General features: G+C 45.4%; 1 protein-coding gene across 1 annotated transcript in view; it reads left to right on the top strand.

Annotated features, from left to right (window-relative positions):
* The window catches only part of LOC129014638 (inositol hexakisphosphate and diphosphoinositol-pentakisphosphate kinase 1-like), a 35,492-nt gene that overhangs the window by 11,111 nt on the left and 1,757 nt on the right, over positions 1-22,624 (top strand). Inside the window, exons 9-24 of the mRNA XM_063652193.1 lie at positions 500-586; positions 705-780; positions 925-1,034; positions 1,121-1,203; positions 1,416-1,547; positions 1,706-1,827; positions 2,101-2,283; positions 4,286-4,427; positions 4,617-4,840; positions 5,165-5,292; positions 5,501-5,615; positions 5,786-5,893; positions 6,830-6,946; positions 7,094-7,258; positions 10,102-10,191; positions 13,679-13,804. Of these exons, the coding sequence (XP_063508263.1) occupies positions 500-586; positions 705-780; positions 925-1,034; positions 1,121-1,203; positions 1,416-1,547; positions 1,706-1,827; positions 2,101-2,283; positions 4,286-4,427; positions 4,617-4,840; positions 5,165-5,292; positions 5,501-5,615; positions 5,786-5,893; positions 6,830-6,946; positions 7,094-7,258; positions 10,102-10,176 (1,867 nt within the window). The 3' untranslated portion in view covers positions 10,177-10,191; positions 13,679-13,804. The remainder of the gene's footprint in view (positions 1-499; positions 587-704; positions 781-924; positions 1,035-1,120; positions 1,204-1,415; positions 1,548-1,705; positions 1,828-2,100; positions 2,284-4,285; positions 4,428-4,616; positions 4,841-5,164; positions 5,293-5,500; positions 5,616-5,785; positions 5,894-6,829; positions 6,947-7,093; positions 7,259-10,101; positions 10,192-13,678; positions 13,805-22,624) is intronic.

Here is a 22,624-nt window from a genome sequence, read left to right as displayed (position 1 = left end):
CCTCGGCCTGCCAAAGAGCTGGGATTACAGGCATGAGCCACCATGCCCAGCCTCCATTTATATTCCTAATCTCAGTTCTGTTTTCTTTTTCTTTCTTTCTTTCTGTTTTTTTTTTTTTTTTGCGACAGGATCTGGCTCTGTCTCCCAAGCTGGAGTGCAGTGGTGCACTCATGGTTCACTGCAGCCTCTACCTCCTGGGATCAAGTGATCCTCCCACCTCAGCCTCCCAAATAGCTGGGACCACAGGCGTGTGGCACCATGGCTGGATAATTTTTTTTCTTTTAACTTTTTTTATAGAGACAGACTCACCCTATGTTGCTCATGCTCACCCTATGTTTCTCCTGGGCCTAAGTGATCCTCCCACCTCAGCCTCCCGAAGTGCTGAGATCACAGGCCTAAGACCTGCTCAGCCCTTCTGTTTTTTGACATGTCAAGTAATGTGATGACAGCAGGTGGGATGGGGATGTGGGAGAGGCTCTGATAACATTTATGATCTTAGGATGGAACTTCGTTGTGTCATTGCAATTATTCGTCATGGGGATCGTACTCCCAAGCAGAAGATGAAGATGGAAGTGAAACACCCAAGGTCGGAAGAGTGTCCTAATTTACACAAATAGGTTTTCGTGAGGAAGACTGCATGGGGGGCAAGTCCTGGAGGCTTTGACTGTCTCATCCCACACTGAAGCTTCTCATTACTTCTTCAGGTTTTTTGCTCTGTTTGAAAAACATGGTGGCTACAAGACAGGGAAATTAAAACTCAAGCGACCTGAGCAGCTCCAGGTAAGGTAGTGAATCTGGCCAGGAGGAGCAGTGCTGTGAGAGAGTTAGAGGATATGGCATTGGGAGTCTTGATAAAAGACTGGGATGGAAAGGTAACTGTCTAGGACTTGGCCTTCTGCATGGATACCTTATTATTTCCTCTAGGAGGTGCTGGATATCACAAGGCTGTTGTTGGCTGAACTGGAGAAAGAACCAGGTGGTGAGATCGAGGAGAAGACTGGAAAACTAGAGCAGCTGAAGTCTGTATTGGAGATGTGAGAAAGGGGATAGCAAAAGGGAGCCAATAACAGTGAGAATTGGGGTGCTGGAACAGAAAATAAACTGTGACTTTATCCTGCAGGTATGGTCACTTCTCAGGTATAAACCGGAAGGTACAATTGACTTACTACCCTCATGGAGTAAAAGCTTCTAATGAGGGGCAAGGTAAGATGTAGTCCTCCTTACCACTACCTCTCAGATCTTGTGTTCTTTTTATTTTTTTGTCCATCTTCTTTCCCCACCAGATCTCTTTTACTTGAGCCTATAGATGACCTTTACCCCAAATTACCTCTCTGGTCTCCTCAGAAGACCTAACATTTAGATGTTCCCACTATTTTTCTTAGATCTAGACCATTCACTGCCCCTTATTCCTTCAGATCCACAGAGGGAAACTCTGGCCCCATCTCTGTTGCTGGTACTGAAGTGGGGTGGAGAACTGACTCCTGCTGGCCGTGTTCAGGCTGAGGAGCTGGGGCGAGCTTTTCGCTGCATGTACCCTGGAGGACAGGGTGAGTGTTTTGGGGAGTGAACACATAGCAGAGCCAGGATAAAATGATTAGAGAGTAAGTTGGGGAAAATGAAGGGACAGAGACAGTGGGGAAATGAATATTTTTTCTTCCATGAGTATTTATAGCAGTCCATTCCTGGTCCCCCCCTTTGTCCCCAGGTGACTATGCTGGCTTCCCTGGTTGTGGGCTGCTTCGTCTCCATAGCACTTTCCGCCACGATCTCAAGATCTATGCCTCTGATGAGGGTCGTGTTCAGATGACTGCTGCTGCCTTCGCCAAGGTGCATACTACAGTTCTGTAGTCCCAGTTTCCATTAGGTAGAGAAGCAGAGAGTTTGGAGAACCAGTTGGAGCATCTCAGGGTGCTTGTAGGCCAACTCAGAGAAGTTTCTGCATGTATCGGACCCATTCTGTACTACCGAGAATGAGCTGAGAATAATTAGTGAGGGTAGGCCCCATCTCTTCAACCAGCTCCCATTCGATCCCTGGGACCATCTAGGCCTAGGGATGCTAACCTGCAAGGGAAACAAATAGACCTTGTGCTTTCTCTTTAGGGCCTTCTGGCTCTAGAAGGGGAGCTGACACCCATTTTGGTGCAAATGGTGAAGAGTGCCAACATGAATGGGCTACTGGACAGCGATGGGGATTCCTTGAGCAGCTGCCAGCACCGGGTGAAGGCTCGGCTGCACCATATTCTACAGCAGGATGCGCCCTTTGGCCCTGAGGACTACGATGAGGTCAGGCTCTAAAATAGCCTGGATCCCCAATTCCTAGAATTGTAAATAGTAGGGATCAATAATAACAGTATTTACTGCATGCCAGGCACTGTTTTAGTTGTTTTACACATATATTATTTAATCCTTACAGCGACCCTTTGAGATAAGTACAGGTCCACAATCTCTTATGCATAATTTTGAAAATTAAAAAGATTTTTTTCTTGACATTGAGATTCGTTTGGCAGCTAAACCTGACACGAACTGTCATTAAGACTTTTATAATCCTTAGTTTTCCCACTTAGTGTAAATAGTCATGCATTTTGTGGCAGAAATATTAATGTGTTTGGTTATGCCATGGGCCCTGATGGAGGTATTATATACATATGGCATATGTGCTGTATTAACTTCTAAAGTCCCACAGATTCTCAATTCCTAAGCACAGCTCTGATCCCAAGGATCCTGAACAAAAGAACGTTTCAGTTATCCATTGTTGCATAATAAACTACCCCAAAACGTAGTAACCTAAAACAACAATCATTTTATTATCTCTCACAGTTCTGGGCTCATCTGATCTTGCTTGGAGTCTCTCCTGAAATTGCAGTCAGATATTGACTGGAGCTGGAACCATCTGGAAGTTCAGCTGGGATTGTGGGATGGCTGGCTCTCTCCCTCTTCATGCTCTCCCTGTAATCTCAGTGCCTCTTTTCTCCACATGGTTCTTCATATGGTTTCTGTAGTGTGATAGCTGGACGTATTAAATGGTAGCTTTAGGGATATTCAAAAGCAGAAGCTTAGAGGCTTTCTTAAAGTGTAGGCCCAGAATTAGCACAACATAACTTTGTTATTTTTTATTGGTTAAACAGTTACAGGACCAGCCAGATTTAAGGGAAGGAAAGGAAGACAAAGAATTGATGGTCATCTTTAAAGCACTGCAAGGACTGCAGACCACAAGGACTTTCCTCCCATTTTACAGATGAGGAAACCTAGGCTCAGAAGAATCTAAGCAATTTTCCTCATGTCATCCAGCTAATACAAACCCAAAGGGTCTAACTCCAACACCCAGGCTGTTACATTGCTTTATAGTATTAATCCCACTATATGCCATTACCCAATATGGTCATTGTTTTTCCTGCATATCTAGGCCACAATTGACCAGGCAGTGGTTTTCTACTCTTCCCACTCCTCATTTCTGATATGTTCTTTTAAAAAACTGTGTAAAACTTTAAAATTGTGGTACCATTTTAACCATTTTGAAGTTTACAGTTCAGTAGCATTACATGTATTTACATTGTTGTGTAACATTTCTGATTGGTTCTTAAATGAGTTAAGTAGCTAAGCACTTTGCTATGAGCCCATAGGATTTTCTGTGTTCTCTGAGTAGGACTTGATAAGGAACAGGAACTTGCTCCTTTATTTCCTAATCCATTGCTCACTGTGAAACTCAAAAAAGCTAAGGCAGCTTTCCTTTTCTGCCTTGCCTTCTTTTGCGAGCAAGAATGAAACTTGTGAGGACCTAAATAGAATTGTGCGTTTTCAGCCAGAATCTTGATTCCCCCTCCCCATTTTTCATTGACTGTTACTGTCCTACAAGCCTGAGTCGGAACCCAGTTTTGAGGCAGCATTTCTACTCTAGGCTCAGGCTAGCATCTTGTTTAGAGGAAGAAGATAATGTTATCTGTAATCTCTACTCATGAAAACATTCTGTGGAGATTTTGAGGGATTTTGGTTTAATCTTTATTCTCCAGTATTTTCCATGTGTATTCTAGAGCCCTCAAGAAAAGAACTTAGGTCTTTTATTTTCTCTGGACTCTTAAAATCAATCCCTCTCAGATGACTATATGCTAGAGCAGTGCCCTTACCTGAAGGCCTAGAACTGCTAGTATGCCCAGTAACCTAAGAATGCTCACTGGAGTGAACCAACATACAGATCTGTATTGTGGGTAGTCTCTGTGTAATAAACTCACAGGAATCTGGGCAATTAGTGCTGAGCCTATCTTGCTTTTCTTCTCTCTATTCTTCATAGCTGGCTCCCACCAGAAGTACTTCCCTGCTCAACTCCATGACTGTCATCCAGAATCCTGTGAAGGTCTGTGATCAGGTATTTGCCCTGATCGAAAACCTCACCCACCAGATCCGGGAACGAATGCAGGACCCCAGGTCTGTAGGTGGGTATGAATACTACTATCTTCCCTTCAAGGTCTCAGGTATGGATGGGTTTCTCAGGCATTCTGGTGTCATCTCCTAAATGTCAGAGACCAGGCCTCCTCCTCCCTCTGGCTGTACTTCAGAGTCGTCGGGGTCTTTTGTTGGAGGTAAAATCTTTGATTCTTATCTGATTTCTGCCTTTCTTCCAGACCTGCAGCTCTACCACAGTGAGACACTAGAGCTAATGCTACAGCGTTGGAGCAAGCTGGAGCGTGACTTTCGACAGAAGAGTGGGCGCTATGATATCAGTAAGATCCCTGACATCTATGACTGTGTCAAGTATGATGTGCAGCACAATGGGAGTCTGGGACTTCAAGGCACAGCAGAGTTGCTCCGTCTCTCTAAGGCACTGGCTGATGTGGTCATTCCCCAGGTGTGTCTTGTATAAGGGACCTAGCCTGGGGAGGAGGGTGTTGGGAAGGAAAGAGAGAAAAGGTGGAAAGGAAGGGTGATTTGGGACTAGAGGAAAGCAACTTAGAGAAGGAATAAGTTGAGTTGCTACATTTCTCAGGGTCCACTCTGGCTCTTGGTAAGTACAGGAGGCTAATTCAGGAGACACCTGGAAGAGGGGGAATGTAGTGGATATGAAAGAAGCCCTAGACGTGAGGTGAAGACAGGCATGATCTTGGTCCTGGGAATATGAGGCATGAGAAAACAAGATTTATTGAGGTATTTATTCCTGGCCTGTGGCCCCTAGGAGTACGGGATCAGTCGGGAGGAGAAACTGGAAATTGCTGTGGGCTTCTGTCTTCCACTGTTGCGGAAGATACTACTTGACCTGCAGAGAACCCACGAGGATGAGTCTGTCAACAAGCTGCATCCCCTGTGAGGGAGGGCTGGGAGGGGTGTTGGATGGAGGGAGGGGCATGTCAGGGAGCCTTGGGGGAATCAAAGCTGGGACAGCCTGGGGAACCAAGAATAAACAAGATTTTGGGATGGAAAGGAGAGAAGTCTTTGAGGTGGGAGGAGGGAGTTTGCAGAAGGGTGGGAACAGGGTTAACTGATTGTGTGAGTGATTTAGCTGTTATCTCAGGTACTCCCGAGGCGTGCTCTCCCCAGGTCGCCACGTTCGAACGCGTCTCTATTTCACCAGTGAAAGCCACGTCCACTCCCTGCTCAGTGTCTTCCGTTATGGAGGACTTCTTGATGTAAGGATTTCTCCTTCTTCTTTAGCCTGTGAACAGCTTTTTCCCAGCATTCTTTTACTCTTCTCCTCATGCTTTTTAAATGAAAGCTTTCTCCATTCTCATTGGCTCCCTGCTCATTCTCTGACTCCTGTTTCCTTAAGCAATGGCTTACCTCTTTTTGCATTTGGTAGGAGACCCAGGATGCACAATGGCAGCGAGCTTTGGATTATCTTAGTGCCATCTCAGAGCTTAACTACATGACCCAGATTGTCATCATGCTTTATGAGGACAACACACAGGTGAGGAACTAGCAGGTGGGGGATGAGAGGAAGGCCCCTTCTTTTGACTTCTATTAAAAAAAAAACAAACTTGCTTATCCTTATAATTTGGAGAATCCAGCCAGGTGTGGCACTTAGGCACAGCATGACACAGAGCATCCAGGAGGTTCCTACTGGAACGGAAAACATGTTCTGGGATGTTGTTGAGCCAGAGAGATAACCTAGAACACAGCTCTGGCATTAGGAAGAGTATGGAATTTGGGACAATGTTATGAGTCTTATTTCCTCAAACATGGTTATACATATACCTTCTGCATACGGCTCCACAATTATACTTTTTTTTTTTTTTTTTTTGAGACAAGGTCTCACTCTGTCACCCAGGCTGGAGTGCGGTGCTACAATCTGAGCTCACTGAAGCCTCGCAACCTCTGCCTCCTGGGCTCAAGTGATCCTCTCACATCAGCCTCCAGAGTAGCTGGGATGACAGACATGTGCCACCATGCCCGGCTAATTTTTTGTATTTTTTTGTAGAGATAGGGTCTCAACATGTTGCCCAGGCTGGTCTTGAACTCCTAGACTCAAGTTACCTGCCTACCCCAGCCTCCCAAAGTGCTAGGATTACAGGTGTGAGCCACTGCTCCCGGCCCACAAGATATCTTTAAATGTTCTGCTATGTGCACCATAGCCAAGCTGAGTTATTGTGGAAGGTGATGGGAAGGGTTGTAAAGCTGGAAGTTCAAAAGTCATGTGCAATGGTGAAATCACAAATGGTAGAGATGAGGGAATGAGGATCCTGTAAGAGACAATATATAGTTGAAAGGAAGCTATAACAGGTCAGCCCCGGAGTGGGACAAGACCCTGAATTCCTGGGAGGATGAATCCTCTCCAGTTCCTCTCTACTTCCACCACAATATCCAGCTTCTGCCAACTTCCCCCTCTTGTGGTTATGCTCCATAGGATCCCTTATCCGAGGAACGGTTCCATGTGGAGCTACACTTCAGCCCTGGAGTGAAAGGTGTTGAGGAAGAAGGCAGTGCCCCAGCTGGCTGTGGATTCCGTCCAGCCTCTTCTGAGGTGGGTCAGAGTGCTGGGATTTGGGACTGAAGGACTTAGGAACCAAGTGGTGGGAAATAGTACAGGGAGAAGTAAAAGGGCTGGGTAGTCTGGGATTAGGATTTTGGAGGCCATTAACACCTCTCTTATCTGCCTTTTATTGTATAGAATGAGGAGATGAAAACCAGCGAAAGCAGTATGGAGAACCTGTGTCCAGGAAAGGCATCAGATGAGCCAGACCGGGCATTGCAGACTTCACCCCAGCCTCTTGAGGGCCCTGGCCTCCCGAGGAGATCACCCCTCATTCGTAACCGAAAAGCTGGTTCCACGGAGGTAATGAGAGGGCCTTGGGAAAAAAATGAAGGGGTGGCAGTGCTCATAGGACTATATCCACAGATCCACTAGATCCCCTTGGGGGGTCTCTTGGGACTTGAAGCAGAGTCCTCCTGCTCTGATTGATATGTTTTACTTAATCTCTCTTTCACAGCTGGTCTCCCAATACAGCTTCTTTAACCTGGTTGCTACTTCTCAGATTAAAGAGTTGCCATTGAGGGATGCCTGAGAGATAAGGGTTTAAAGAGATAAGATTAAGGAGGAGGCCTCTGTATGAATTTGAAAAGGTAGTTCTTTAAAAGGAAATCTAGTAGAAACAGCTTGAACTCTGGGCCAAAATCCCAGTCTAATACTTGGAAGCTGTGTGACTTTGGCTGGGTAACTTCTCTACATTTCTCTGGCCTTAACTTCTCTAAGCCTCAATTTTTTTTTCACCTCTAAAATGTGAGTAGTATCCACTTTATAGATGCTCAACAAGCAGTAATATAATAACAATACAATTGATATTAAAGGTCTAGCCCTCTCTAGCTCTTGGTCACCTTGGGTAAAAATTATAGCTCAGATAGGAGCAAATATCTGGCACTTTATCTGTACTGTCGTTCCAGAAAGTGGGTCAGTCAAGAGCTCTGTCTGTCTTCCTCTTGTTCTGATGAGGATCTTTATCAGCATGGGCCTATATTCTGCTATTCTTGGAGTTTGTCTCTAGTTCTGGTTCTAGCTCTCTAGTCTAAAGGCAGTAAGTGTTATTAATCTCATATTGTGTCCAGCTAACCATCTGAGGTTTTTGTTTTGGTTTTTTCCTGGAAAAACTGTTTCTGTCTTTGGCCCAATTATATCCTTTTTTTTTTCTCTCCTATCTAGCTCCTTCTGTATCACTTACATTCATTTTGACGCCACAGTTTATCCCTGTCTCAGAGACTTTGACTGTCTGATTTAGATTCTGCTCTGTCCTAATGACTCTGTTCACCCTGGCTCAGTGCCAGGTCTCTATCTTAGAGGAATTGGTTTTTCCATTTTAGAAGATGGAAGATGGATTCTTCTCCATATCGGAAGAATCTATAACGAGCTGACCTAGGTTCAGCAAAAGGTTTGCAATTCAGATTTTGGAGAAAGCTGAGAAGACGAACTGCAGTCTCTTCTTTTGATTCATCCTTTACTTCCTGATTATTTTAAGGTGAAATTGACATTGGTAATATGCAGAGTTTCTTTAGGTAGGATATACATTATTTTCTCTTTGAAGTGTAAGTGTAGGTTGGTATCCGTAGTACTCTATTACCCTTTATACTCACATGCAATCAATTACATGGATAGAATGATACATAATCTTCCATCAATAAACTGCTCCTCCAAATGTCTTTCCTATTCACATGGTCTGCTAGTCTCTCCTGGTGCCGTTCTGCTTGAACTGTGCCCCCCACCCCCCCACCATTTTTTTCAGGTTTATGCAGTCATAACACCTGTAATCCCAACACTTTGGGAGGCCTAAGTGGGAGAATCATTTGAGGCCAGGAGTTCAAAACCAGCCTGGGCAACATGGCAAGATCCTGTCTCTACAAAAAATTTTTAAAAATTAAAAACCTAAAAAAAACAAGGCACAGGCAAAGGAAAGCTCTCTGTATACCATCTCTCAGACTTGATAAGATTGACTTCTTTCTTTCAGGCCTATATTAAGCTTCCTATTGTGATCACATTCCTTCTTTTCAATTACTAGTGCTGCTTAGACCCTGGCTTATCCAGGGTGATGGTTGTCCAGGTTATTTTCCTCAGTTTTGCGAGAAAATCATCTCTCTGCTCCTTCGTCACAAAGCCCTATAATACTAATATTAATGTTTATCTTCCTTGCTCTATAAATATAGGCATACAACTTATCCTTCCCTCCATCCCTTCTTCTCCTCTTGTCATCTCATACTTTTTAACTATTTTAGATTATAAAACTTATGACCTTTATAGCAGCTCCGCCCTAGCTTGTCATCCTCTCTAGCCCTGTAACTAGCTCTGCCCTGTGGGCACTGGGGCTTTTAGAAGCCTGGGGTTTAAAGGAGCCATGACCGGCTTTCCACCCGGTCTGATTGCAGGTCATGAACATGCAGTGCACAGGGAACCTGGACCTCATCCCCTTGCGGGGACGGCGCCGCAGGAGGTCGGGAGACCTCCCCCGGCATTCCCTAGCCACCGACCTACAGCCCCGGGCTGTGTCCACCACTCACCTGGCATCCTGCACACAGGTGTCCCTCCCTACCTCACCTTCCTGTTTCGCCTTCTGTCTTTGCTTTTTGGGATCTAGGGGCTCAGACACTATCTGGGTGGGATGGGTTGTGTGATTGGGCCCTTGCGGGCATTGTAAGAATTCTGTTTCATGTTTCTAGGGGTGAGACAGTTGGAGGGGAGGGCTTCTTGGTTCAAACAAGAAATGTAGTATGGTTGCAGTAGCCACAGCTCTCCCATGGAAAGAAGAGAGGGTGGCCAGACTCTTATTTGTGGCTGAGCCATTGTGATTGGCTTTCTGAGTCTGGTGGGGGGATAGACACAATTAGGAAACTGCTCTGCTGAGAACTAGGAATGGGTTGAATAATGATTTCTCAAACTCAGATTGGGAATGGGAGGGCTGTGGGGAAAGGCATCTTGAAAATAGAAGTGCCTTCTAGTATAAAAAATGCCCCGGACAGTTCCCTCCATAAAGTACATTCTCTGTTCCCTTTTCATCCCTCTTCCCCTATAAATCCTTTGGTTCTTCCAAACTTTCTAACATTGCTTGGCTTTGTGGGGACAGGAATCCAGGACCTGGGTTTTATACTTTTGGGTTGAGGTGGCAAAATGATTAATATAGAGTCCTTTTTCTGCAGGTACTTTCTGAGACTTCATCCTCGAGGCCTGGTGGCACCGGCTCTTTTCGTCTTCACGGCCACCCACAGAAATGAAGCAGAGTGGCCTAGGTATGGTTTTGCCAGCATTTCTCACCTATTGTTGGAAAAGTTGTCTGTCTGTTCTCCAGAGTTTTATTGTGGGAAACCTTAGTCATGGGATTTGGGACCGTCCAATCAGTGGAATATCATCAGGTGGAGATAGGGAAGATGAAGTGGGAGAAGCCATAGTTAGATGTGAACTTGGATCTCAGATGATTTTTCCATCCCAGGAAGGTGTTTATCTCTTGGTTTTCTATACCAACCACATTTCCCTGGCCAAAGGGCGTTTTTCTGGCTTTCCCTCTCGTTCTTTATCTGTCCCTCCAGTCTAGCCCAGACGTTAAGGGGCCATGGAGACTCTGAACCTTCAGAGTTATCAGAGACAGAGCTATAAATAGAGGTACTTACAACCCTCATAAATGTCGTATTCCTCATTGAAGAAATGTGCCATGTCTTCCCCTGAAACCTGTGTTTTTCACATCCCCGCTCTTGCCCTTCCTACCACCTTGCCCTTTCCTCCATCATCTCCTAATCCTGTAACTTTTTCCCCTTCCTTCTGGAAAATTGACAAGTCTGAGACTGGTGTAGTGGCAGAGGCATCTCTCAGGACTTTGAGGAAATGTCTCTTGATTTTTGGATCCCTGGAAAGGTGTAAAGAACATCATTCAGCTTTTTCTAAGAGCACAGACGGCAGGAAGGACCAAGCCTCAGAGAGTATTGTATTCTTTGGGTGTGGGGCAGTCCTTGGGAGGAACTATCTCTGAGCACAGTGCCCTGTGAGCCAGTAATTAGAACTGGAGGTCAAACATGATTGTGTGGGGTCTGGACTTGGTCCCCTGGCTGTTTCTATCTTGTCCTATTATTTTTCTCTATTTAGCGCCTCTAATTTTTCTGTTGCCTTTGTCCTTGGTACCTATTTTCTTGGCCCCAAAATGGTCAGCTTTTGGACCAGCAAGGGGGAGAAAGGTTTTGGTAACTTTCCAGGCTAATTTTATAAGAATAAGTTGCCTTCTAGATTCCTGAAATGAGGAAGATGGTATGGGGCATGAGAAATAAATGACAAGTGTGTAGATCTGGCCAGGTGCAGTGGCTCATGCCTATAATCCCAGCACTTTGGGAGGCTGAGGAAGACAGAACACTCGAGGTCAAGAGTTCTGAGACTAGCCTGGCCAACATAGTGAAACCCCATCTCTAATAAAAATACAAAAATTAGCTGAGCATGGTGACGCATGCCTGTAATCCCAGCTACTTGGGAGGTTGAGACACGAGAATTGCTTGAACCCAGAAGATGGAGGTTGCAGTGAGCTGAGACTGCATCACTGTACTCCAACCTGGGTGACAGAGTGAGACTTCGTCTCAAAACAACAACAACAACAACAACAAAAACAACAAAAAAACCCCGAAACAACAATAGTGTAGATCTAAGACATGGACCTTTCTTCCCAGAAGTCCCAGTAAAGAATAGGTTTCAGACAGACTAGAAAAGAGGATAGGTGTGTCTGTCCCAGTTAAGTGGGCCATGGGAATGGTTTCAAGAGCAACGCAGAAGTATGGACGTGGAACTGGTTGGCAGATGGTGGTGGTAAGGTAGAGACCACCCTCTGAGATGATCTGAGGACTGGGCAGAGCAGAGTTGGCCTGACTGCACCAGAAAAGTATTCAGTGGAGGAAGTGTATGTAGGACAAAGCTTGGGGTGGTCTGGGAAAGAGCCAGCTAGTTTTAGCTTCTCTGAAGAAAAGCAGTCATATTTAGCAACTGTTATTACTCTCTGGAATCTCATTCCAGAGCCTGTTTGAACATGAAAGGTGGAGGAAGTTGCTGTATAGGGGAGAGGTCCTGAATTCCAGGGTGGGAATCATCAGGCATCTGAACTTCCTGATTGCTCTGGTGACCCCAAAATCCTGGGACCCCTGAAACCATGATCCCTTCTTGGTGGCCTCAAGGAAATTGAACTCCTTTCCACTCCATCCATTTGCCCTGTGAATGTTAAGTCCCAAGCCAAACCCAGGGTCTTGGCTAAGATGGTTTTGGAAGTAGAGAGGCAAATCCTGAGAACTTGGGTGTCAGTCTTGTTTCCTCTTGACCACTCTGTCCTTATAGGCTATAGTAGGAGAAGGGACCGTGGAGGCCTAACCCTCCTCTAGATCAGCTGTTGGGGACAGTGACTGGTCTGATTTATTTCACACTTTAGAGATTATTCAAATTTTATTTAATCCTCTCATTGGCAATGGAGTTCTCTTTGCTTTCTTTGAATTTATATGTGTGGGCAACTGGCTTTGAGCATAGGCTTACAAGATAATACACTTCTGAGAGCAGAAAAAACATGTCTTTTTGTTGTTATTTCCTGTATTCCTTCTTAGTAGGGTGCTCCTCACATAATAGGCATACTCTACATATAATCAACTGATTCTTCACATGCCCTTCAATTTGTGTCCATCTTGACTGCAGAAACTGTGCTGGTTCCTAAAAAATAGTTATTTATTTTCTAACAATACAGTTGGTCCTCAGAGTCAGGAGACCTGGATTCTAGTCCAGCTTAGCTTCTAAAAAAGTATGTGACCTTGAGCAAAGGAGGTCCCTTTTGGATCTCAGTTTCTTCATCTCTAAAATAAGAAAGTTGGACTGGATGATCCCTGAGTCCCTTCTAGCTTAAAAAATTCAATGAGGCAGGGGGCTGTGGCTCACACCTATAATCCCAGCACTATGGGAGGCTAAGGTGGGAGGATCACCTGAGCTCAGCAGTTAGAGACCAACCTGGGCAACATAGTGAGACCCCGTTTCTACTAAAAATAAAAAAATTGTCCAGGCATGATGGTATGTGCTTGCAATCCCAGCTACTTGGGAAGCTAAGATGGGAGGATCACTTGAGCTTGGGAGACCAAGGCTGCAGTGAGCTATGATTGTGCCACTGCACTGCAGCCTGGGCAACAGAGTGAGACCCTGTCTTAAAAAAAAATTGTGAACCTCATACTTTCATTCTTGGGAAAGGTCAAAAGGCCTGAAGGGAGGGGATGTTGGATGAAAAACTTAGGAAGGATTGGTAGGGTGCCAGCTGAGTGTTCAGAATACAGTCTCTAGCTTCAGTCAAAGCCTTTTCCTTTCAAATATACAAGGACTAGATTTCTGGGTTTCTCAAGCTATATATCCAGGGTAAGGGGTGCTGAATTAAATCTGGGGGGCATCTAGAGGGACCTACCTGTTATTTGAGCATTTCTGAGAGCCACCTGAAGAGCACAGTCTATCCCTTTCAGTAGCTTTGAATCCCCTAATATGACTAACCCTGCATTTGTAGTGGCGTGTTGTCTCTGCCATGTAGCTCTTCAGAAGAATCCCCCTTTTGCTTGCTCACTGTGACTATGGAGAAGTGTAAAGCCATTTGTGGTTATGTGGAATGGCCACGTGGTGGTGGCTCTGAATGGCTGTGTGTGTGTCTTGATGTTATCATGTGAAGTTGTGTATAGTTCTGTGTGACAGCTGTGGCTTTACGTGGCTACTAACACACTCCCGGCCTTGCAGGCTCACAGTGCACAGGGCTGTTCAGCACCACAGTGCTGGGTGGCTCCTCCAGTGCCCCGAATCTTCAGGACCTTGCCCGCCGCCATGGTAAAAAGCTACCACCTGCCAGTCTGAAGCACCGAGATGGTATGTGGGTGGGTTTTGGGGGATAACTCCTTTTTTCACTTGTCTCTTAGCAAGGACATAGCTCAAGAACTATTCATGCTTAAGATGACACTGGCCTGCCGGGCGCAGTGGCTCACGCCTGTAATCCCAGCACTTTGGGAGGCCAAGGCGGGCAGATCACTAGGTCAGGAGTTTAAGACCAGCCTGGCCAACATGGTGAAACCCCGTCTCTACTAAAAATACAAAAATTAGCTGGGCATGCTGGTGTGCACCTGTAATCCCAGCTACTTGGGAGGCTGAGGCTGCAGAATCGCTGAATCGCTTGAACCCAGGAGGCAGAGGCTGCAGTGAGCTGAGATTGTGCCACTGCACTGTCCAGCCTGGGTGACAGAGCAAGACTCAGTCTCAAAAAAAAAAAAAAAAAAAAAAAAAAGAAGGATGACACTGGCCTTATAACAAGTTTTCTTTTTTTTTTTTTTCTTTTTTTTTTTTTTCTTTTATTATTATTATTATTATTATTATTATTATACTTTAGGTTTTATGGTACATGTGCGCAATGTGCAGGTAAGTTACATATGTATACATGTGCCATGCTGGTGCGCTGCACCCACCAACTCGTCATCTAGCATTAGGTATATCTCCCAATGCTATCCCTCCCCCCTCCCCCCACCCCACAACAGTCCCCAGAGTGTGATGTTCCCCTTCCTGTGTCCATGTGTTCTCATTGTTCAATTCCCACCTATGAGTGAGAATATGCGGTGTTTGGTTTTTTGCTCTTGCGATAGTTTACTGAGAATGATGATTTCCAATTTCATCCATGTCCCTACAAAGGACGTGAACTCATCATTTTTTATGGCTGCATAGTATTCCATGGTGTATATGTGCCACATTTTCTTAATCCAGTCTATCATTGTTGGACATTTGGGTTGGTTCCAAGTCTTTGCTATTGTGAATAATGCAGCAATAAACATATGTGTGCATGTGTCTTTATAGCAGCATGATTTATAGTCCTTTGGGTATATACCCAGTAATGGGATGGCTAATTAAACTCAAGAGCTTCTGCACAACAAGTTTTCTTCATCAGTAATAGATGGGAGAAGGAACTAGGCCCCCCTTTCACCCCTCCATTTGCATTCCCTCTTGCCATAAAAATACTATGTATTTATGCTTATCCCTTCATAATCTCCCACATACAGTCCTGCTGCATCAGTTTGTACTTTTTCCTGGATTCTGGCCTGTAGGGGTAAGGACCAAGGAGGATGATGCATGGTTAGGAAGAATGTAGTGGAACCTCAATTAAAATCCAGCAAATTGGGTTTAGGGAAGAGAATGTTACTCAGCTAAGGCAGAAAAGATAATATGGAAAGAGACTGGGGGAAGGGATGAATATTTCTGTGAAGATTTTATTTCCAAATGACCAGACAGAGGACATAGTGGTAAAATTAGAGTTGTTTGTAGGGGTGCATTGTGGTAGAGATGACACATTGATTCCTAAGAGATTTACCAAAGGAAAAGAGATCCACATGTTAGTTAGAAATCCAAGGGATGCGGAGGAGAGCAGGTCAGATAACTAACTTTAAAGAACAGAATATCTGGCCAGGCGCGGTGGCTGACGCCTGTAATCCCAGCACTTTGGTAGGCCAAGGTGGACGAATCACAAGGTCAGGAGATCGACACCATTCTGGCTAACACGGTGAAACCCCGTCTCTACTAAAACCACAAAAAATTAGCCAGGCGTGGTGGCGGGCACCTGTAGTCCCAGCTCCTCGGGAGGCTTAGGCAGGAGAATGGTGTGAACCCGGGAGGTGGAGCTTGCAGTCCGTGAACCCGGGAGGTGGAGCTTGCAGTGAGCTGAGATTGTGCCACTGCACTCCAGCCTGGGCGACAGAGCGACACTCTGTCTCAAAAAAAAATTAAATAAATAAATAAAAAATAAAAGAACAGACTATCTTGTAGGCAAACTCCAGAGCACAGGGTGGGGACAAGGGTGGGTATAATCCCCATGATGTCTTTTCTCCCCAGAGCTCGTGTTTGTCCCGGCCGTAAAATGATTTTCTGTGTCATTTGCAAAGCATCCAACTAACGGTACGTTTGCTTCTGACTCAATGTCATTCCTTCTCACCATGTCACCTCTAGACACTTAACTCTGAGTTTCGACACTGACTTTTCCTCTCCTTCCACTGTGTTGACACCCTGCTGTCTCTGAATGAGCCACTCACTAAGTGTCCCTCCTGGGATGGTTTCCTTGTGACAGCCTTAGTCTTGGCTGCAGCCTGGCTGCCCCATCCCTGTGGCAACTCAGGGTCTTACTTCTATAATCACCATCATCACCATTATGTCACTTTTGTCAGCATCACCACCAAAACATTGATTAAACCTCTCCCTTTCCTATCACATGACTGCCAGGCTGTGTACAGATATGATGGTTCCCCTTCTTACGATGGGAATAGTGTTTCCTAGATTGATTCCATTTCTTCTCTTCCCCCATACCCCCAATTCCTCAGCTTATATAACTTTGATCTTTCTGTGTTTACTCCAACTCTTTTGTTGGGGTGGATGTGGATGACTAGTTTGTTCCTCTTTCGGAGCAATGCTGCAGTTCCCAGCTCCTAAGCTTACTTATATGGGTGTTAGTCTTGAGTATATAGTTTCCCATCTCCATATTTCTTTCTCCTGCCATTATGTGTATTTTGTGTGGCTCTTGTGCTCCTGACATTTGCTTTATGTTACTACTAACCTAGTGCCTGGGCCTAGAAAACAAGAGCCCAGGTTGCTTTGGGATAAAAATTAAGAGAAAGGAGTAGGAGGTAGTAGGTAAAAGAAAAAGGACCGTACCTTGAGTTTTTAAGTGTAGTTTCCATGTGGCACCAGCCTACCTATGGTAAAGCTATTGCAGAGAAGTTTGAAGAGTGGAGATGTCTGCTGGGGATTCTGGGGGAGCTTAGGAAGGAATAATATTTTAAGAACATTGAAGAACCAGGTCTGCCCACACTAAGGTGGGAGAGCTTGGAGATCTCTGTAAACCATAAATTGAAGGGTATGGTCTCTTTGTAGGGTATAGCAGGAGAACCCAGGCTCACTCTCTTTCAAAGTTTTATCCTTGGTATCCTTATTTGTCTCTCTGTATTATATTTTGTCTTCAAGGTAAATCTAGGCTTTTTAGGTATGATTTTCTTCTATTCAAGAGTTAAGACTCTCTGAGGGAAATAAAACTACGCTGGCTTCCTGACTAGAAAACCTCTACGTGCTAATCTCCTATTGCCTAGCAAGTGACAGCTGCTAGATTTTAGCCCAGTCAGGTTGTACATCTTCACAAGGCACTGCTGAAATCTTTCCCTAGGTTGACCAGCCTATGCTGGCTCAGTTTATCCCTGCCCCCAGGCTCCCAGTTGTGCCTGTGGCAGGAGTTCCCATTCAGAGCCTTATGGGTGTGCCCGCTCATTTAGCTTCAAGCTCTTCTGGCCTTCATGTGCCACAGCCATCTCCAGAATAGAACCTGATGCATCAATAGCATAGCCTGGGACTTGGACTTAGGGTCCACAATATAGTACAAGGAACATGGACTCCTGAAATCAGAGCTAAATCTCATATCTCCTAGTTCTTAAGTGCCAAGCCCATGAAACAGACCCTCAGACCTATGTACCTCCAGTTCCCCGAAGCCCTGTTTAGCAGCCTTACCCGTTGAAGAAGATTTAATTCTGCTAAAAGGAGTTGAGGAAAAAAGAGCTGGAAAATGCAGGTGTTGTGCAGGAAAACAAATTTAAGATCTCCAGTACCCTGCATACTTCCTCAGGGGTCTTGTGGCCTCCTTTGTTTTTCTTGTGCTGGAGCTTGGAGGCTAACATGCTTAAGAAGCCAGAATCTGGGTTCTACCTGTTGACAATAGGAGAAATTTGGAGCTGTATGTCACTTGCTGAGGAAGATTATCTAGATTCAATTTGACCCTCAAGAAATATGAAGTCTCTTCTCCATGGCCAAGATCTTGCTTGACTGACCAGCAATTACAAAGTGGATGTTTTGTCTGTAGTTGCAGGTAAGTCACAGCAGCTCTGTCATCACCATCTCCTTGCCATGATATCTGGCTTTGAAATAGCAGCTGGAAATACTGGACCTGGCTTTGGAAAAGAGGCTAGGCAGTGTGTCTTTATACTTTGATGGGAGAGCAGCCCTCAGCCTATCCCTGCCTCTGTTCCTAATAAGCTGCTCTTATATCCTGTAACTATATCCAGCACACAAGTATAGCTTGTTACTAAGCTGCACACTGAATTCACCAAAGTAAATTAATAAAGTGGGAAAGACTGTGGCTCACGCTCATCCTGAATGTCAGGGTGTGACCACTGGATTTGTCAAGCCCGTTATCTTCTAGGGACCCATATAACTATGTGACCATTGGTATATACAGTTATTGCTCACAAGACTAGTCTAGGTAGGGCTGAAATCTGTCCTGACATCCAAGCTAAGGTCTCTGAAGACCACAGTCTCATGGAATCACCTTGTGGAGCCAGTTCTGGTCTGGGAGTTTTGAGCAGTCATCCTCAGCTGCCTTGTTTCTACCTTCTCTATACCAACATCCTGTACTCAAGTTCTTGTCCATCCTCACATCAAGTCTTAAGATCCCATACCTTTTCTCTAAGATCTTTTCACTATTGTTCCTCTTACACCCCTCTCCACATGCCTTTGACTGCCTTCAACCTTTTGTAGCTGAATTACATCATCCACAAAGTTTGCCAAGTAGCGAAAATGAGGGGTTCAGAATCAAAGCTTTTCCACTCACCGGCTGAAAAAAGTGCAGTTAGACTCACCAGCAGTGGGAAGAAAATATAAAATTATCCAACTTTCAGCTTGTGTAATGGATACAGTATCTCTAAGTCCTGAGTTTTAGTGTACTTTTTTTTTTAACTGATTGTTTAAACAACAGTAAGGTAAAGGATGGTTAGTCAATATTGGTATTTTCACATACTGATTCCATTTTCCACACATACCGTTTTAAAGGAGTTCTACACCTGGTTTCCTGCCAGTCTCCTGTGCCAGCTGCCTAATACCATCCCTGTCTTCGGCTATCTTAGAGTGTGGTCCAGAAGGCCTGCCCTAAAAAAGAGCCTTTTTAGCTTGACTGTCTTGATACCCAATACCATCACTTTTTCATTTTTATCTCTACTTCATAAATCCATTCACCTGAGAATGCAGGCCCTAAGTAGGGTTCATCCAATGATGAGGGATCCTGAAGCTGTAGTCAAGACTCCCAGCCACGAAACTGCCAGCTCACCCCTGTTCACAATGATGTGACTGCTGTCTACAAGCACTGACTGAATTACGCTCAAGGAGAAAGGGGAGGGCATTGCTGTATGATGAGGTCTCACTTATCCCTTCTTTCAGACTCATTGTATGATGACACCACTGTTCTTCCCTGCAAGAGATGCCCAGTGGCTCTGACCATCTCTGCTTCTCTCTTAGCTCACCTTGGATCTGAGTGCCCCCATCTCCCAGTAATGCTTGTGCTAGACAGTGCCCCCACCTCCCAGTAATGCTTGTGCTAGACAGTGCCCCCACCTCCCAGTAATGCTTGTGCTAGACAGTGCCCCCACCTCCCAGTAATGCTTGTGCTAGTCAGTGCCCCCCTCATTGTCTCTCCCTCTTCTCTTTCTCTATCTTTGTGCTTCCTGCCGTGGTCCCCTCACCCCCTCCAGAGCTGCTGGATGACCAGCACCCTGTGGTCCGGTTGCTGCGCAGTTTTTCCTCTGACTGTACAGGGGGCCGGCCAGTCTCCTTGGATGCCACGCTGGCGCATCACCTGCACCAGTGCTCCTACCACCTGCGCCTCTTCCGGAACTGGCTGCGCTCAGGCCAGGATGACCCCGAGTGCCTCTACGGTACCCCCTGCCACCAAGCTGGCTGCTGCCATTACCCTGGCTGGGACTGACTGCTTTGCTTATTGCACTTCTGGCAGGAGAGCCCACCTATTTGTTTCTCCTATTTGCCCTAAGGTTATGTAACTTGCATTTAGTAGCTTGGATGGGACTGGGGCCAGACTGCCTGGTAGCTGTAGCATTGGCTGCTCATCCCTTTCCTATTCTCCTTTCTCACCGCCCCCTAATGTTACTCATTCCCCAGTTCTGTTCAATACAGGAGTAATCTCTTGCCTTGGAATCTGTTCTTATCACTCTAACCCTCTACTACCACCATCTTCAAATCCAAATGTTTTTCTAGCCACTCTGAGGAGCTAGAGACAGTAACTTTCCTGCCCTCCTGCCACTAGATCACGGGGGAAATTGAGGCACAGAAGCCTCAATTGTATCCTTGGGGCAAACAAAGTCCAGAGCTTCGAAGATGGTCAGGTTATAATCCTTTTGAGTTATGGGCTTTAGTCACTGGTGAGCAGGAAGCTGTCTTGCATAGACTTTGTTGTCCCGTGTATCCTTAGTCCCTTTAAAGAGATGTTGAGGAGGCATAGGAAAGATTGGGGACTGAGATAGTGGTTTGGATGTGTTTTTCTTGATCCTCCAATGGGGACATTTTTTCCATCACCAGTCCCTAGTATTTGGGTTACATGTTTATGTTTACCCTTGACCCTACCCAGACTGATAGACCTACATTGGAATTCTTGGGTTTAGAGCAGAGAATCAGTACTTTTTCTTTTTTCTAGGGCATTTGCCTCATTTTTCTGATGAAGTAGAAAGATCCTAGCAAGTCTGGGGTTTTCCAGTAGATCAGAAGGGTGATGCTTTTATGTGATGGAAATTACCAAGAAAGAACTTCCATCCCCATCCTGATCATGCATGTGGTTTTCCTGGGCTGAGCTTCATGTGTATTGCATGCCCTCCAGTTTGCATCGGAGTATTCTAGCCTTTCTACTGATATCCTAAATTTGCATGAACCCCTTCTCAGATTCCATGTCCTTCTTAATCTGGTTCTCTTATTCATGATACCCGAAATCTGCTGTTTCTTCCCAGCTCCCTGACCTCCCTATCTCATGTTAGATCTGCAGTTTCACCCCTTACCTCTGGATCCTTGTTTTATTCCCCTAGAAAGTGAGAGCAACGTTGGTGCTTACTCTACTGGGATTCTGTTTATTTTTCCATGGGACATTGCAAGCTCTCCATAGGTAGCATGAGAGGTGATTTGATTTACCTTGAGGCCTTAGCAGGTAGATGTTTTAGGAAATCTGAAGGTGAGAAAAACAGACTTCCTAGGGGCTCTAAAGAGTTCCCTCTCCTAAGAGTCTTGGATACCCCACACTCCAAAAGCCACGGACTCTCCTGATGGCTCTCAGGGACTCTCCATGCTTCCTTGGCCAGTTGGGGTATATCTGGCAGGAATAACATTGACTTTGCCCATCTCCTTGCATGCATCACAGGGCCAGACCCCATTTTACTGTGTTTTTTTGTTTTTTGAGATGGAGTCTCACTCTGTTGCCCAGGCTGGAGTGCAGTGGCCCGATCTTGGCTCACTGCTCTCGGCTCACTGCAACTCTGCCTCCTGGGTTCACGCCATTCTCCTGCCTCAGCCTCCCGCGTAGCTGGGACTATAGGCGCCCGCCACCACACCCAACTAATTTTTTATATTTTTAGTAGAGACAGGGTTTCACTGTGTTAGCCAGGATGGTCTCGATCTCCTGACCTCGTGATCCACCCGACTCGGCCTCCCAAAGTGTTGGGATTACAGGTGTGAGCCACTGAGCCCAGCCCATTTTACTCTTACTAAGGATTCTTTAACTGTTTCTTGTAAGATAGTACTCCTGAACTGTACAAAGGAATACAGCAGTCAGAAAACATTTCCAGCTGAAATGTTAATAAATAAAAATACCGAGGCCGGGCTAGGTGGCGCACGCCTGTAATCCCAGCACTTTGGGAGGCCGAGGAGGGTGGATCACCTGAGGTCAGGGGTTCGCCACCAGCCTAACATGGTGAAACCCCGTCTCTACTAAAATGCAAAAATTAGCCGGGCTTGGTGGTGTGTGCCTGTAATCCCAGCTACTCAGGAGGCTGAGGTAGGAGAATCGCTTGAACCTGGGAGGCGGAGGTTGCAGTGAGCCCAGATCATGCCACTGCACTCCAGCCTGGGTAACAGAGCGAGACTCTGTCTTAAACAAAATTTAAAAAAATAGGCTGGGCGTGGTGGCTCACGCCTGTAATCCCAGCACTTTGGGAGGACAAGGTGGGTGGATTACCTGAGGTCAGGAGTTCAAGACAAGCCTGGCCCAAATGGTGAAACCCATCTCTACTAAAAATACAAAAAAATTAGCTGGGCATTTTGGCGGGCCTGTAATCTCAGCTACTTGGGAGGCTGAGGCAGGAGAATCACTTGAACCCAAGAGGCAGAGGTTGTAGTGGGTCGAGATCGTGCCATTGCACTCTAGCCTGGGCAACAAAGCAAGACTCCATCTCAAAAAAAAAAAAAAAAAAAAAACTGTAGTGGAATGTGAAGAAATAAAGACATCAACAGGAGACTTCTTTAACTCCAAATTGCTCATTCAGAAAACTCATCTTGCTGACATTGTGGAGGGTGACCTTTTTCTTTTAAACAAATTCAAAGCAGACACACAGCAGAGATCCACCCAATTGTTGGGATAGTCAGTGCCTGATGGGATATGTAGTTGTTAGGGTAGCACGTGTAACAACTTAAAGTAGGAAAGACCCCCTTCAATTCAAACAAAAAATTCTTTTTTTTTTTTTTGACAGAATTTCGCTCTTATTGCCTAGGCTGGCGTGCAATGGTATGATCTTGGCTCACTGCAGCCTCTGCTTCCTGGGTTCAAGCTATTCTCCTGTCTCAGCCTCCTGAGTAGCTGAGATTACAGGCATGTGCCACTATGCCCAGCTAATTTTATATTTTTAGTAGAGA

The sequence above is a fragment of the Pongo pygmaeus genome, chromosome 16 (assembly GCF_028885625.2).
Source record: "Pongo pygmaeus isolate AG05252 chromosome 16, NHGRI_mPonPyg2-v2.0_pri, whole genome shotgun sequence".
NCBI lineage: Eukaryota > Metazoa > Chordata > Mammalia > Primates > Hominidae > Pongo > Pongo pygmaeus.
This window is presented reverse-complemented; position numbering and strand designations above follow the sequence as displayed.